The sequence below is a fragment of the Danio aesculapii genome, chromosome 24 (genome assembly GCF_903798145.1).
Source record: "Danio aesculapii chromosome 24, fDanAes4.1, whole genome shotgun sequence".
Taxonomy (NCBI): Eukaryota; Metazoa; Chordata; class Actinopteri; order Cypriniformes; family Danionidae; genus Danio; species Danio aesculapii.
In genome coordinates, this window is record NC_079458.1 from 20875388 (window position 1) to 20889162 (window position 13775).

Here is a 13775-nt window from a genome sequence, read left to right on the forward strand (position 1 = left end):
ACGCGAATTGTCTAGCTTGTAAAATATTTGAACACGAATAATGGCCTTATAATTATGTAGGGTACATAACAATGGGCACGACATATTTCTTTGCAACAAGACATGATATTATTAATAATCATAGTAGCTTGGCCTTTTCCTTTTCCCCCTTCTCCTTTATCTCTTTTTAGCAATTCCTTCACTAATGAGCCATAAAACCATGCTAGCAACGTGCTAATTCATACAAAAAATGTGTTAACAAAATACCAGTGCATGCTAAAACATCCTAGCAACATATATTCATACATTCATTATGAAACATGCTAGCAATTATCACAAAAAAACATGCTAGCACCATGCTAATTCAAGTTAAAAACAGTGTGATATAACATGGGAAAACACAGACAGGCTAATTCACGTGGCTTTATCAAACCTGTTTACACAAGCACAACCAATGTCCATATATGCAGCCTGACATAAAATGTATCTTCTCGCTACCAGTTAAAAATGAAATAAAATGGCAACAATACAAAGGCAAGGGCAGCCAATAACCTCAAAAGTCGATATCACCATTAGTTCATGCAGCTGCCTCTAGCAAGGAGATACAAAAAGGATTGAACATTCAGCATGAAACCCAAAGATTTGGAATTGAAGTCTTGATGTCCAGTTTAGCGGCCATTTTACAAAACATCCTTGAAGTTGTCATTCACTATTATACAGTACTTTTTTGTGTTTGAACTTAAGTATATTTTCTTTTTTTAAATACACCATTAATTTTCCTCAAGACAAATATATATTCAGTCTTACATCATTGACAGTCCATACCGTAATGCATTTACTTGCTCTGGAACAGTTTTTAGATGAAAATGGCTGGTTTAGAGAATAATTAGCAAAATGTATTATGAGGTGGATTTACTTGGCTGTTTTTAATGAGTTTTCATCCTGAATATGTCTTTGTATCCAGTCTATGAACTTGGCTACTCTGGTGTAAACTCCGGGAAGGTATGGCCTGCCACAGCCAGAACCCCAACTCACAATACCAGTCAGAAACCAGCGGCTGCCCGTCTGTGCTTGACAAGACAGAGGACCGCCCGAGTCCCCCTGCAAACACAAATGTGTTATGTGAAATTCCAGAGTCGGCTCACTTTGAACAATGAGGAAGGTTAGACTTTTAATAATGGTCTGAAATGAGATCCTAAGCTTATGTTTGGTTCATAAAGCAGGAGCCAGTCCAGTGGCCATTATCTACCCTCACCCGGCAGGCATCCTGTTCTCCTGAGGGCACACCAGCGCACAGCATACGGGGCGACACGGGGCCGTAACTTCTCTTGCATTCACTCTGACTTAAAACATTAACCTCCGCCTTTTGCAAAACTGTGGGTAGTACCTTATCTGTATGAACAGAGGACAAACAAACAATTGTAAAAAGATGTGCTTAACATTTGAGCAAGAAAAACAATGTCATTTAAACTTTTAGAGTAAGATTGAACAAAAAAAATAATGCTTTTATTTTGGGCTGGGCGAATTATCACGATTTTTTTTTTCATAATATTATCATGATAAATGTCAAGTCTTTATATCTATCAATTTAAAAGGTTTTTCAGCATGCCAATCCCTTTGTGCAGCTGATTTAACACATTTTATAAAATCTTTTAACTGTCTGACAATATAAATAAAAAAACACAGAACAAAAGAACAATCTAAATCATTTTTCAGCATTTTCTGTTCAAGTGTTCAACAACCAAAGACATTACTCTACAAGTTATTGTATATTATTGTTCAAAATCAGAAAAAATATTTTTAAAATGCCAGTGCAGCATTACACATACTGTATAAATATTATAGAACACTTATCAAACTCTCATTATTGTTTTATCGAAAAAATATTTCAAGAGTTTACACTTAGCTGATGATTGATTATAAAGCTTGTTTGTCATGCTGTCGCGGGAGAGAGCCCTGAGCTCATAAGATCCTCGAGCCCGAGGCTGCCTCTCATTTGCAAGGCCAGAGGGGAGTTTGAGCTCAGGTAGATCTCGAGAACTCCTCTGCTGTAGTAGCTAATAAACAGATAGTGATTGCTCTTAAGAGATAACTAATTACTAGGAGAAAGTCTATGGTGCAAATTTGGATTAGTCAATTAACTTAAGTTGCATGTTTTTAGACGGTGGGAGGAAACCGGGGAACCCGGGGGAAACCCATGAGTACGGGGAGAATGTGTAAACTCTGCACAGAAACATCGGCTGGCTTGGTAGGGACTAGAACCAATGACGTTCTTGCTGTGAGGCAACAGTGCCAACCACTGGGCCACCGTGCCACCCTCATCTAGGAAAGGAGGAGGAGTAGGGGTGGAAGGGGGATTTTTCAAAACAAAGATGGCTGTTATATGGAACTTAGGGTATTTATAGTGGCTTAGGAATCATCTGAATCATAAATTGGATAATGCGGGACCAGCCGCAAGCAATCATAAGCACGTGATCCTCTCCAAATTAGTTTAGAATAAACTTCACCTATCATGATAATTATCATTGTCGAATTATTGCCTAGCCCTACTTTTATTAAACAAGGATGCAATAAAGTGACCAAAAATGACAGTAAAGCCATTGTAATGCTACAAAAAATTATATTTTAGATAAATGTTCTTTTGAATGATCAGTTAAGGAATTGCTGAAAATATGTTTTCACAGAATACTATTATAAAAACTATTAATATACTAGTAATAATAATACTAATAAAATTATTATTTTAAACTAAAATATGAATGAATTTTTTGTTATTTACCATATATTCGATCAAATAATTGCAGCCATTGTGAGCTATAAATGTTACAACATTTTAATTTAACTGATTAATCAATTTTTTTTACTGTATCAATTGCTGAGCATAATAATTGTTTTTTAAATTTCACAAAATTACTGCTTTTATTGTGTGTTTGATCAAATAAATGCACTAGTGTGCTTTAGTGAGCGTAAGAGACTGTGCAAAACATGTTGAAATATAAAAATATATTTAAAACTTAATTATTTAATGTAGTTAAATATTATTCAGGCCCGTAGCCAGGAGGGGTTCGAAAGACCCACCCCCACTGACAAATGTCTAAAATTTGTCCCATTCATGAGTTCATTTGTCCTATTTTGACTGTGATACCATTAGGCATGGGCCGGTATAAGATTCTGACGGTATGATAACCTTGGATAAAAATATCACGGTTTCACGGTATTGTGATTATTGCTCTAAAATATATTCTTTTTAAATGTCTGGGTAAAAAACTAAAACTTTTTTCCCCTTTGAACACAATATATTTATTTTTGTGAAAGATTTATAATATTTTGAAGCAGTACATGTCAGACTGAATAATTGAAATGAATGACTGATTCTGCTGTCTTCATTAGTTTCAAAAACACAGATTTCTTTACAATTTAAAATGGTATCTTTGGAGATCTTTTCTGCTGAAGATACCTTTGTCCTAAAAAAAAAAGTAAATAAAAAATCTTACACATACCTTAGAATGGTATTACAGAAAATTTTGGCGGTTTTAAAACCTTGACTTTTCCAAACTGTGGTATACCTTGAAAACGGTTATTGGCCCATGCCTAGACACCAACATTAATTGTGAAAATAATCCATCAAAGGCTTTAAGACCAAGCAGAATCTGACATAAGTAAAGTCATCTTTCACTACTGACCTACTATATTGTTGTTAAATAGCGAAAACATTTTACTAGGAACTTTTATACTAAATCTTGAAAAAAATGACCAAATCTTAATACAAATAAGCTATTGTTGTTATCCATGAATTTTCAAAAGTACTTTTTACAAGACAGGCTAGAAAAGCTCTACATTATTATTATTATTATTATTATTATTATTATTATTATTATTATGTTTTAATTGTTCAATATTCAAATGGCCAAATTCTGACTGAGGAAAGCTGAATGTGCTGGCCAGTTTGTTTTTTGCTTAATAAATGACAATAGAGTACAGTTTTTAATTTAAAACTTTAACAGATTTAATTTTTGCCCTAATAATATATGATGTAATACATATGTATTTTAAAAATAAGTTTTCTTCATTCTAAATCTTATTTTGGTACATTAAAATGTGTGGTTATGATGACCATCTGAGCTAATCCAGCTTAAAATTTCACTAAATGCAGTATTTAAATCTCATAATTAAACAGAAAATGAAGTAAATAACTGCAAAAAGGTACACATTTTGCGAAAGAAGAACCACCCCTTTCACCAGGCTGTCTTTGGGCCTGTTATAACATAAAATGTTAAAATGACATTTTTCAATAGTACTACTTTTACTGTATGTTTTACTGAATGCAGACATATTTGAAAACACTACAAAACTAATAAACAGCGGAGCACATAATTTCTCATTGATTTTGAGCTTGTTACCCTGTTCAGAACGATAACCCCAGCCAGTCACCCAGCAGCGGTGTCCCTCAGTGAAGGTTTGGGAAGGGGCCGGCAGGCAGACAGGCTGGATATATTGTTCCAGGCCGCTGGGCCAGACCTTCTTCAACTGCAGTAGGGCAATATCATAGTCAAAATTTCTTGCATTGTAGTACTCATGCACCACAATTCGACGGATCTCGGCCACATGCTTGGCACTGCCCTGGTTCAGCATGCCCAGATGTGCCATCCACATACGTGGATCTGCCAACCTGAAAGCATCAAAGATCACACATGCTGTATGAAAATGCTAACAAAATGTATTAAATGTTGATATTAAATAGTTTATAGATGTATCTGGTATTTCTCACCTTTCTTTGCTGTAACAGTGTGCTGCAGAAATAAGCCACACATCAGAGAGGACTGAAGCTCCGCAATACAGCTGACCAGAAAAATGCATGCTGACCTGCCATGGCCACTCCCCCTCCACGGCATTGACTCCGCCCACAATACGCTGCTGAGGGCTGGTGGCATCTAATACACGTTTTACATGAGAGGGTTTGCCACAGGCTACAAATCATATGGAAACATAAGACAAAAGCACTGCGTGTGTGACAAAGGTAAGATTAAGTGCAACTCACTACTGTAAATATATCCTTTTAAAATATCAGTGTTCAACACTGATCAAATGTTTAGAATAATTCATTGAGAATATTAAGCCACAAAAAATGTTTTCAGGACATTTGATTACCAAATACCAAAACATGCTAACAACCTGCAAAATATAAGTTAGATAAATGTTAAAACATGTTAGAAATTTACCCAAAATCTATCTATCCATCCATCCATCCCACCCAGCCACCCACCCATCCATCCATCCACCTACCTACCTACCTACCTATCCATCCATCCATCCATCCAAATATCCCAGCATCAAATCAGTATCTATCTATCTATCTATCTATCTATCTATCTATCTATCTATCTATCTATCTATCTATCTATCTATCTATCTATCTATCTATCTATCTATCCATCCATCCATCCATCCATCCATCCATCCATCCATCCATCCATCCATCCACCCATCCACCCAACCATCCGGGCATCAAATCAGTACAGTATGTGATCACTAATTAAACAGAGATATTGTAAATTGCAATATTTCACCATATTACTATCATTGTAATTTTGGTTAAATAAATGCATTACACCCTTGGTGAGCATAAGAGACTATCTAAATCTAATAAAATTCATTATTATTTCAGATTTGAGACAGAGAGTTTACAGTACATTTGTATGCATTTACAATGTTCAGTCATGACAAGTGGATTTGCGTGTTCAAGAGAATGAATCATGATCAAATTATCAAGTCAACAATTATAAAAGTTCAAGAAACCCTAAAAGCAGAAGATAAAAGCAGCAATATCATCATCATGGGACCATGAAGGCTATTTTGGGTTGTGTGGATAGTCAGTCATTCATGAAACACTGGTGGCCTTAATTGAAATTCTGGATGGTCTTTAAAGGATGTGCAGCAATATGACATCAGATGCATTTTGTTTACAAAATAAAAATAATATAATGTGAATCATGAAACATATTTCACTTTTATTAAAAATGTGAGGGATTTCTCCATGTGTCTTTAATTTTATTATTTACATCTGATATGAAGCTACTATAATGTTCATTGTTTGGCTTATAGGACATTTTAATAGTTTTAATGGAATTTTATACATTATAAAACACCTCTAAAACAGAAATAAAACTATGGAAAATCTGTTCTCTTTCATTTTATGTCTGCAAACCAGGATTAGGAGTGATTATCTGAATGGATGTTACCACAATAAAACTTACCACAGTTCTTTTCATCGCTCTGGTCAAAGCAGTCGGGAAAGCCGTCACATTTAGCATTTTTCTTAAGAATGCAGGCTCCATTGCCACACTGATAACTGACTCCAGAACAGCTAGTCTCTGCACATCAAACATATTAATTACAGAACAAACAACTGACACATCTTGAAGTCAGTTTTTTTAGCTTTCACATTACCCTGAGTACAGTTTGTCTCATCTTTACCACTGGAACAGTCCATCTCTCCATTACAAATGTATAATGGATGCAAAGGGGATGAACCACCACAGATTTTAGGAGGTTTGGCTGTGGAACAGAGATAACGTATGATAAAATGATGAATATTTATAAAAATACTCATTTGATATTATAAAATTGCATTGTTCTCTATCGGTTACGACTCCTTTTCATCTATCTCTTCTTGCTTTACTTAGTGTACAAGCCTACATAGGTTTTCTAACTGATTTTTATTGCCAGATTTGCAAAAACAAATCTTTTTGCATGCACTTTCTAATTATGAATTCACATTTAAATTAAAATGGTAAAAGTGACACCATTTTTACTGTTCATATTTTGTCTAGAAGTATTAATGAAGTGCTGAAATTTAAATGTGTAATGTTTGTTTTATTCCTAGCTGCAAATGGCAGACAAATCACATTTGACAAATCAATCAGAGCAAAGCAGACGTATAGAGGCAAGATTTAGAGAGACTAATTCATTTAACGAACCATTTCAGACGTTGAGAGAAGAGATAATGCAACAATGTGGATTATGAACAAAATTAAAGTGTTTGACCATGAATGGACAGATACGAGCCTATAGGATGTCCTCTAAAACAAGATTAGGAACTATTTTAAACAGCATAATTTGTATATTTTAAGGTTGTGTTGCTATAACTAATTGATTTTTATGGGGGCAACCCTAGAAGTTAGTTGAGGCCCCCTAGTGGCCTACTAAGTTGACTTGTTTTACTATATTAGAACTACATGATTTCGTGGTTAACATACAACAAAAAATCTCATCGCTTTCATCCTGACAGTCATCCAGTCCATCACAGCGCTTAAACTTCTCCACACACAGACCCGTGGAGCACAGGAAGTGGGTGTCTGGACATGCTGGGAGACACGAACAAGACCAGAGTAAGTACATTTGGTGCCATGAGTCATTTTTCAGACAAATAAAATACTATTCTCTTTCTCATAAGTCTGAATGTTCTACTGATGAAACTGCATTTCCTCCATTGTTCTTACGCTGGCTGGTGTTGTAGCTGCTGTAAGTGGCACTGAAGGGCTGGTCAGCGTTTCGTGAGCTGCAGCGGAAAACCACTTCAGGGTTTTGCGCAGGAATACGGAAGACCGTTGAGTGGTCAATGTAATTTCCACAGTATCTGTAAATCAATCGCAGTTATTTCTACACCAGTTTATAATGTTGAAAGTCAGTGTGTAATCTGATGAATATCGCTTACTGGAAACATGAATATTTACTGATCATAATGTAATACTGAATGTTTGGCTTTCTGTGGTACAAAATGTGCTCTGTGGATTGTTTTTATAGGGTATTTTTTGGGGTTTGTATGGGAAAATACATGAAGTGTCTTCAACATTTTTGTATCACAAAAGGAAACATAAATAGAGTGAGTAAAAGAAAGGGTGAATTATTTTTTTAACGCATTTATGGCACATTTCAACAATGTGCTTTAAAAGATCTCTCCACTCTTTGGAAATAAGCTCATTTTATAAGTAACTTAATGTTAAACAGTTAAGTTTTAACATTTTTTAATCCATCCAGCCAATCTCCGGGTCTGGTGGGAGCTTTTAGCTTAGCTTAGCTACAGTATATGCAGTGCCATAGTATGGCAGCAAAGTTCATTATGCCAGAATGAGAGTATAGTTCCTAGTCATATTGGCCTAAAAATAGCAACTTTTCATTTTCTGTCAGTTTTAGTCCACATGAACACTAATATTTTCAAAACCTCACTTTTTTTCTATGAACTTTCACTGTTTGTCCACACAAAAACGCAGTATCAGGTGACTGAAACCAAAACTTCTGAATACTCCAGCCAGGGTAAAGATTTTCTGAAACTCCAGGTACAGTGTGGTCACATGGACGCTACAACCTTACTCTGTGCATTCACACCGATCTAAAATATTCTGAAGTTGTTATAGTTAGCATGAAATTCCCACTTTTTAAAGAAAAAAAAAAAATTATATATAACATTAATGCTCACCATTAACTTTTTTAATGTATGTCCCTGTAAGAAAACATTGTAAATAATTGGAAATCCGGCGACAATAATCAAACCCTTGGGAACAACTGTGGTTAGAACCGAACCAAAGTTTACAGGACTTGAATCCTCTCAAGCGGTGGACTTGTACATTCCGATTGCTGGACGCCAAAGTTAACTTGATTTCAACTCTCCTTGACACTCACACATGCGAAGACGCACCGCTCTTTGCCGCCAACTCCCATTAAAAATGAATGACTTCGGCAACTTTGATGCTCTCGCACAGCGAGTTTTCACTTCCTTGCTCAGCGTGCGCGATGTTTTCTCCTTCCTGATTGGCCAACACATCTGGGTTTACACCAAACACGAAAGAAGCAAATGAGGCAAATCCGTACATTCGCTGCAAACATACTGCGTATTTTGCATCATTCGATCGTTTGCCGTGATCTGCCGTTGTTTGCATTGGCATGTATGCAATTTACTTACGCAAATACTTAATTCCCCATTTGGTGTGAACTCAGCATAAATGTGGCATGCCCTTAACATGCATCACAGTCCGTTTTTGCATTTTCATGTGGACAGAGATTTTTTTTCAATGAAACTTTGGTTATAAAAATACCTTTAGTACGGAAGAGTCAAATTTTAAATGGGAAAATTATCAAAACTTTTTTTTGAGTGAGCTGTTAATGTTCTAATCCAATTTAATGATCTATGCTAAGCTAAAAGTGCTCCGCCAGACCCTAAGATAGGCTAAATAGAGTAAAAAAAATGTTAAAATTCAACTGTTTAACTTTATTATAATATTTCCAAAAAAAGTGTTTCTTCAACACAAAAATCTAGATATAATTTGGTGAAATAGCACTCACATAATCTCATTGACTTTCCACCAGCCGTGTTCACAATTTTGTGAGTCTTTTAGCTTTAGCATGTAGTTCTGGAACCTGAGAGCCACACCCAGAGAACCGCTGACCACCTGACACATCAACACCCAACAAAAAGCACCCCGTCACTGTGCATATTATTGCTGCATATTGAAAAAAGCTTTTGTCCGCATGCAGTACCTGAAACATCCAGGTGCAGGAGCACAGACGGGGCAACAGACTGGGGTAAAAAGGACTGGTTATTGTTCCAGCATCGCCTAGGCCATCAGGCAATGCTACCATATTAATACACTCTGCATGGGAAAGATAAAAGGGGCTCAGGACTGCAATCAGACACATAAATATGGAAGTAATTTAGCTAAAGGACTCACGCTCTTCCATGAGCGCTTGGAAAAATCCTCGGAAGATCTTGCTGCCTTGTGTGAGTCTGAAGGAGAGTAGCATGACATTGGAGGTGGAGACCAATGAGATCGGGGCTGACACTGATTCACAAAACCTTTCAAGAAAACAAAATCTTAATATCACTGTTCAATAATTATTTTGTCCTTTATTAAAGGGACTCTGTAAATAAAAATGATGATGGTGATTTGAATACTTGGGCATTTTCGGGCAAAACTGGCAATTTGTTTGGCTGAAAATAACATGTATTGGAGGGAAAATAAATATTTTATGCATTTGTGAATAAATGCCATCGTTTGCAATAGAATGCACAATTTGTGAGCAAATGCAACATTTTTTAAGGAATACAATAATGGAATGCCATAGTTTGCGAGAGAATGTACATTTTCTTGGGGGGAACCCAATAGTTTCCAAGAAAATACAAATTTTGGTAAGAAAAAAAATGGGGGAATGCTTTGACAATTTTCTTAGTCATTTTGTCATTCATATTTTTCTAGAGATCACTTACATTTTCAGAAGTAGAAACTGCTTCTTTATGGAATTAAATAGTTTTGTGAAAAACACAAAGGTTTTAGTTTTAGTTTGCAAAAAACTGCAAAATGTTTCTCAGTGGATTGCAATATATTTGCAGGAAATACTGTAAGTACACTGTGTGTATTTCCCACTGTAAGTAAAATGAGAAATGTTTGGAACTAATAATTTTTTATTCTTCATTATTTTAAACCCTCATGCAAGTATAACTTTAAAATAAATAAAAAAATTGAAATAAAAGCTGACAAACTAAAATATATATATACTCATTAGTTCAAACCCCGCTGTAAGTATATCTAAAAAGAGAGCTATTTTGAAATAAAAATATATCAGTATTATCTTTTGTGCATCACTAAAGTTTTGCATTGGTTTTTACATTTACATTTAGTTACATTTATTTTGAATACTTTTTATTTAAAAATTAAAAAAGTAAAATACGTCTCTACAATATCGCATGGCGGTTGGGGACAGTACCTCTAGACTGGGCAACTGGGGTGGTGTTTCCCATTTGCCCAAGGGGGACCGGAGGGTGTGCTCCAACTATAGGGGGAAATCGCACTCCTAAGCCTCCCTGGGAAAGTCTATGCCAGGGTACTGAAGAGGAGGATATGGCCGATGGTTGAAACTAGGATCCAGGAGGAACAATGCTGTTTTCGTCCAGGCCGTGGTACACTGGACCATGCTCTATACCCTCACCAGGGTGCTTGAGGGTTCATGGGAGTATGCCCAACCAGTTCACATGTGTATTGTGGACTTCGAGAAGGCATTCGACCGTGTCCCTTGTGGCATTCTGTGGAGGATGCTTTGGGAGTATGGGGTCAGAGGTGCTCTGTTAAGGGCCGTCTCGTCCCTGTATAAACAGAGTAGGAGTTTGGGTCGCATTGCCAGCAATAAATCAGACTTCTTTTCAGTGCATGTTGGCCTGCGGCAGGGCTGCCCTTTGTTACCAATTCTGTTCATAATTTCTGTAGGGGGTTCGGTTCAGCGACCACAGGATTTCATCTCTGTTATTCGAAGACAATGTTGTTCTGTTGGCTTTATCGTAGATGGACCTTCAGCATGCATTGGGGCAGTTTGCTGCCAATTGTGACGCAGCTGAGATGAGAATCAGCACCTCCAAGTCCAAGGCTATGGTGCTCCACCGGAAAAAGGAGGTTTGCCATCTCCAGGTTGGAGGAAAGTCCTTACCCCATGTGGAGGAGTTCAAGTATCTTGGGGTTTTGTTCACAAGAGAGGGAACGTGAGATTGATAGGCGGATTGTTGCAGCGGCAGCAGTAATGCGGTCAATGTACCGGTTCATTATGGTAAAGAAGGAGCTGAGCCGAAAGTCAAAGCTCTCGATTTACCAGTCATTCTACGTTCCTACTCTCACCTATGGTCATGAGCTTTGGGTCATGAACGAAAGGACAAGATCTTGGGTACAAGTGGCCGAAATGAGTTTCCTTTGCAGGGTGGCAGGACGCACCCTTATAGATAGGGTGAGGAGATATGTCACTCGGGAGGAGCTCGGAGTAGAGCCGCTGCTCCACCACATCGAGAGAAGTCAACTGAGGTGGCTCGGGCATCTGTTTCGGATGCCCCCTGGACGCCTACCTAGGTAGGTGTTCCAGGCGTGTACCACCGAGACGAGGCCTCGGGGAAGACACAGTGGAGGGGCTATGTTTCTCGGCTGGCCTGGGAACGCCTCGGGATCCCCCCAGAGGAGCTGGAGGAAGTGTCTGGGGAGAGGGAAGTCTGGGGTACTCTCCTAACACTGCTGCCTCTGTGACCCGGCCCCGAAAAAGCAGACGAAAATGAGATGAGACATTTATTTAGCAGACACTTCTATTCAAAGCGACTTACAAGTGAGGATAAAAGAAGCACTTCAAATTGTCAGAGGGTTGCAGTATAAATACTATGACATGTACAAGTTATTTTATAAATTCCTACAAGCATATATAGAGGAGAGTGTGTCCTATGGTTGGTTTGTCAAGCCCACTCAGAATTGCACAATGTTTTTTTTAGAAACATGGAGTGTTGATAAGAAAGTGTCTGGTGCATACAGAGAGTAGAGAGTGTGTCCTACAGCTGGTTTGTCAAGCCCACTCATTCACTAAGAAACGTTTTTCACACCCCACTCTAATAATATCTTTAAAACGAGAAAAATTTTAAAATAAATACATTTCAGTCAGGCTGATAAGAAAATAAATATTCCACTCCCTTCTGTCACTAACCTGTACAGAATCATGCCTCTCATGGGAAGCAGAGCATCATATACAATGAGGGCATCAAAAATGCAGTCACTCGGATCAAGGCGCAAACTCTTCACAGTGAGCTGGATAACGGAGCCTGGGACGCTTGTCAGTTTGATGTAGCAGCTCAAGCCTCCCCATGAGGAAAACACATTGAGGGGAACATTCACACCAGGAACACCTGCGTACAGCTTATCCACACACTGAGAGCCTGTGTATACAAAGAGATGATTACAGGTCCCATCATACGCATTTGATTGGGTCCATTTTTATTGAAAGAACCACATTCCCAACATTCATTTTGACTTCCATTGGTCGAACACATACACTACCTGACAAAAGTCTTGACGGCAATCCCAGTTGTAAGAGCAACAAATAATAACTTGACTTCTGGTTGATCATTTGGAAAAGTGGCAGAAGATAGATTTTTCTGCTGAATCATCAGTTGATCTGCTTTCCAATCAACACAAACACTGCAGAAGACCTATTGGAACCCACATGGACCCAAGATTCTCACAGAAACCAGTCAAGTTTGGTGAAGGAAAAATCATGGTTTGGGGTTACATTCAGTATGGGGGTGTGCGAGAGATCTGCAGAATGGATAGCAACATCAACAGCCTGAGGTATCAAGACATTTGTGCTGCCCGTTACATTACAAACTACAGGAGAAGGCAAATTCTTCAGCAGGATAGCGCTCCTTCTCATACTTCAACCTCCACATCAAGGTTCCTGAAAGCAAAGAAGATCAAGGTACTCCAGGGCCAGCCCAGTTACCACACATGAACATTATTGAGCATGTTTAAGATGATGGAGGAGGCATTGAAGATGAATCCAAAGAATCTTGATGAACTCTGGGAGTCCTGCAAGAACGCTTTCTTTGCTGTTCCAGATGACTTTATTAATAAGTTATTTAAGTCAATGCAGAGATGTATGGATGCAGTCCTCGAACCTCATGGGAGTCATATACAATATTAATTAATTTTCCACTGGACCATGACTTTATATTCTATACTGTACATTATTTTTGTTATGTGACAACACTTTTGTCTAACAAAATCAGACCTTACTTTTTTAATTAAATAATTAAAATCAAGGCATGATCATATTTTATTTTGGTAAAATAAGCGTAATCTAGAGGTATTTTCCTTTCATATAAGCCACTTTTGATACCAAGTGATCAACTAGAAGTCAAGTGATTATTTGTTGTTCCTAAAACTTGGATAGGCAGCAAGACTTTTGTCAGGTAGTGTAGTTTTGAGGCAAATCAATTAAAAATGCAA

The 13775-nt window shown here is 37.5% G+C and overlaps 1 protein-coding gene across 1 annotated transcript in view; it reads right to left on the reverse strand.

Moving 5' to 3' along the window:
- Window positions 1–402: 402 nt before the first annotated feature.
- tmprss7 (transmembrane serine protease 7) overlaps window positions 403–13775 on the reverse strand; it is a 28051-nt gene continuing 14678 nt past the window's right edge. The window contains exons 7-18 of the mRNA XM_056450218.1: window positions 12478–12706; window positions 9705–9829; window positions 9514–9626; window positions 9319–9425; window positions 7479–7615; window positions 7236–7343; window positions 6427–6534; window positions 6234–6350; window positions 4748–4946; window positions 4380–4648; window positions 1235–1371; window positions 403–1080 (exon numbers count right to left, since the gene is read on the reverse strand). Coding sequence (XP_056306193.1) covers window positions 892–1080; window positions 1235–1371; window positions 4380–4648; window positions 4748–4946; window positions 6234–6350; window positions 6427–6534; window positions 7236–7343; window positions 7479–7615; window positions 9319–9425; window positions 9514–9626; window positions 9705–9829; window positions 12478–12706 — 1838 coding nt within the window. The 3' untranslated portion in view covers window positions 403–891. The remainder of the gene's footprint in view (window positions 1081–1234; window positions 1372–4379; window positions 4649–4747; window positions 4947–6233; window positions 6351–6426; window positions 6535–7235; window positions 7344–7478; window positions 7616–9318; window positions 9426–9513; window positions 9627–9704; window positions 9830–12477; window positions 12707–13775) is intronic.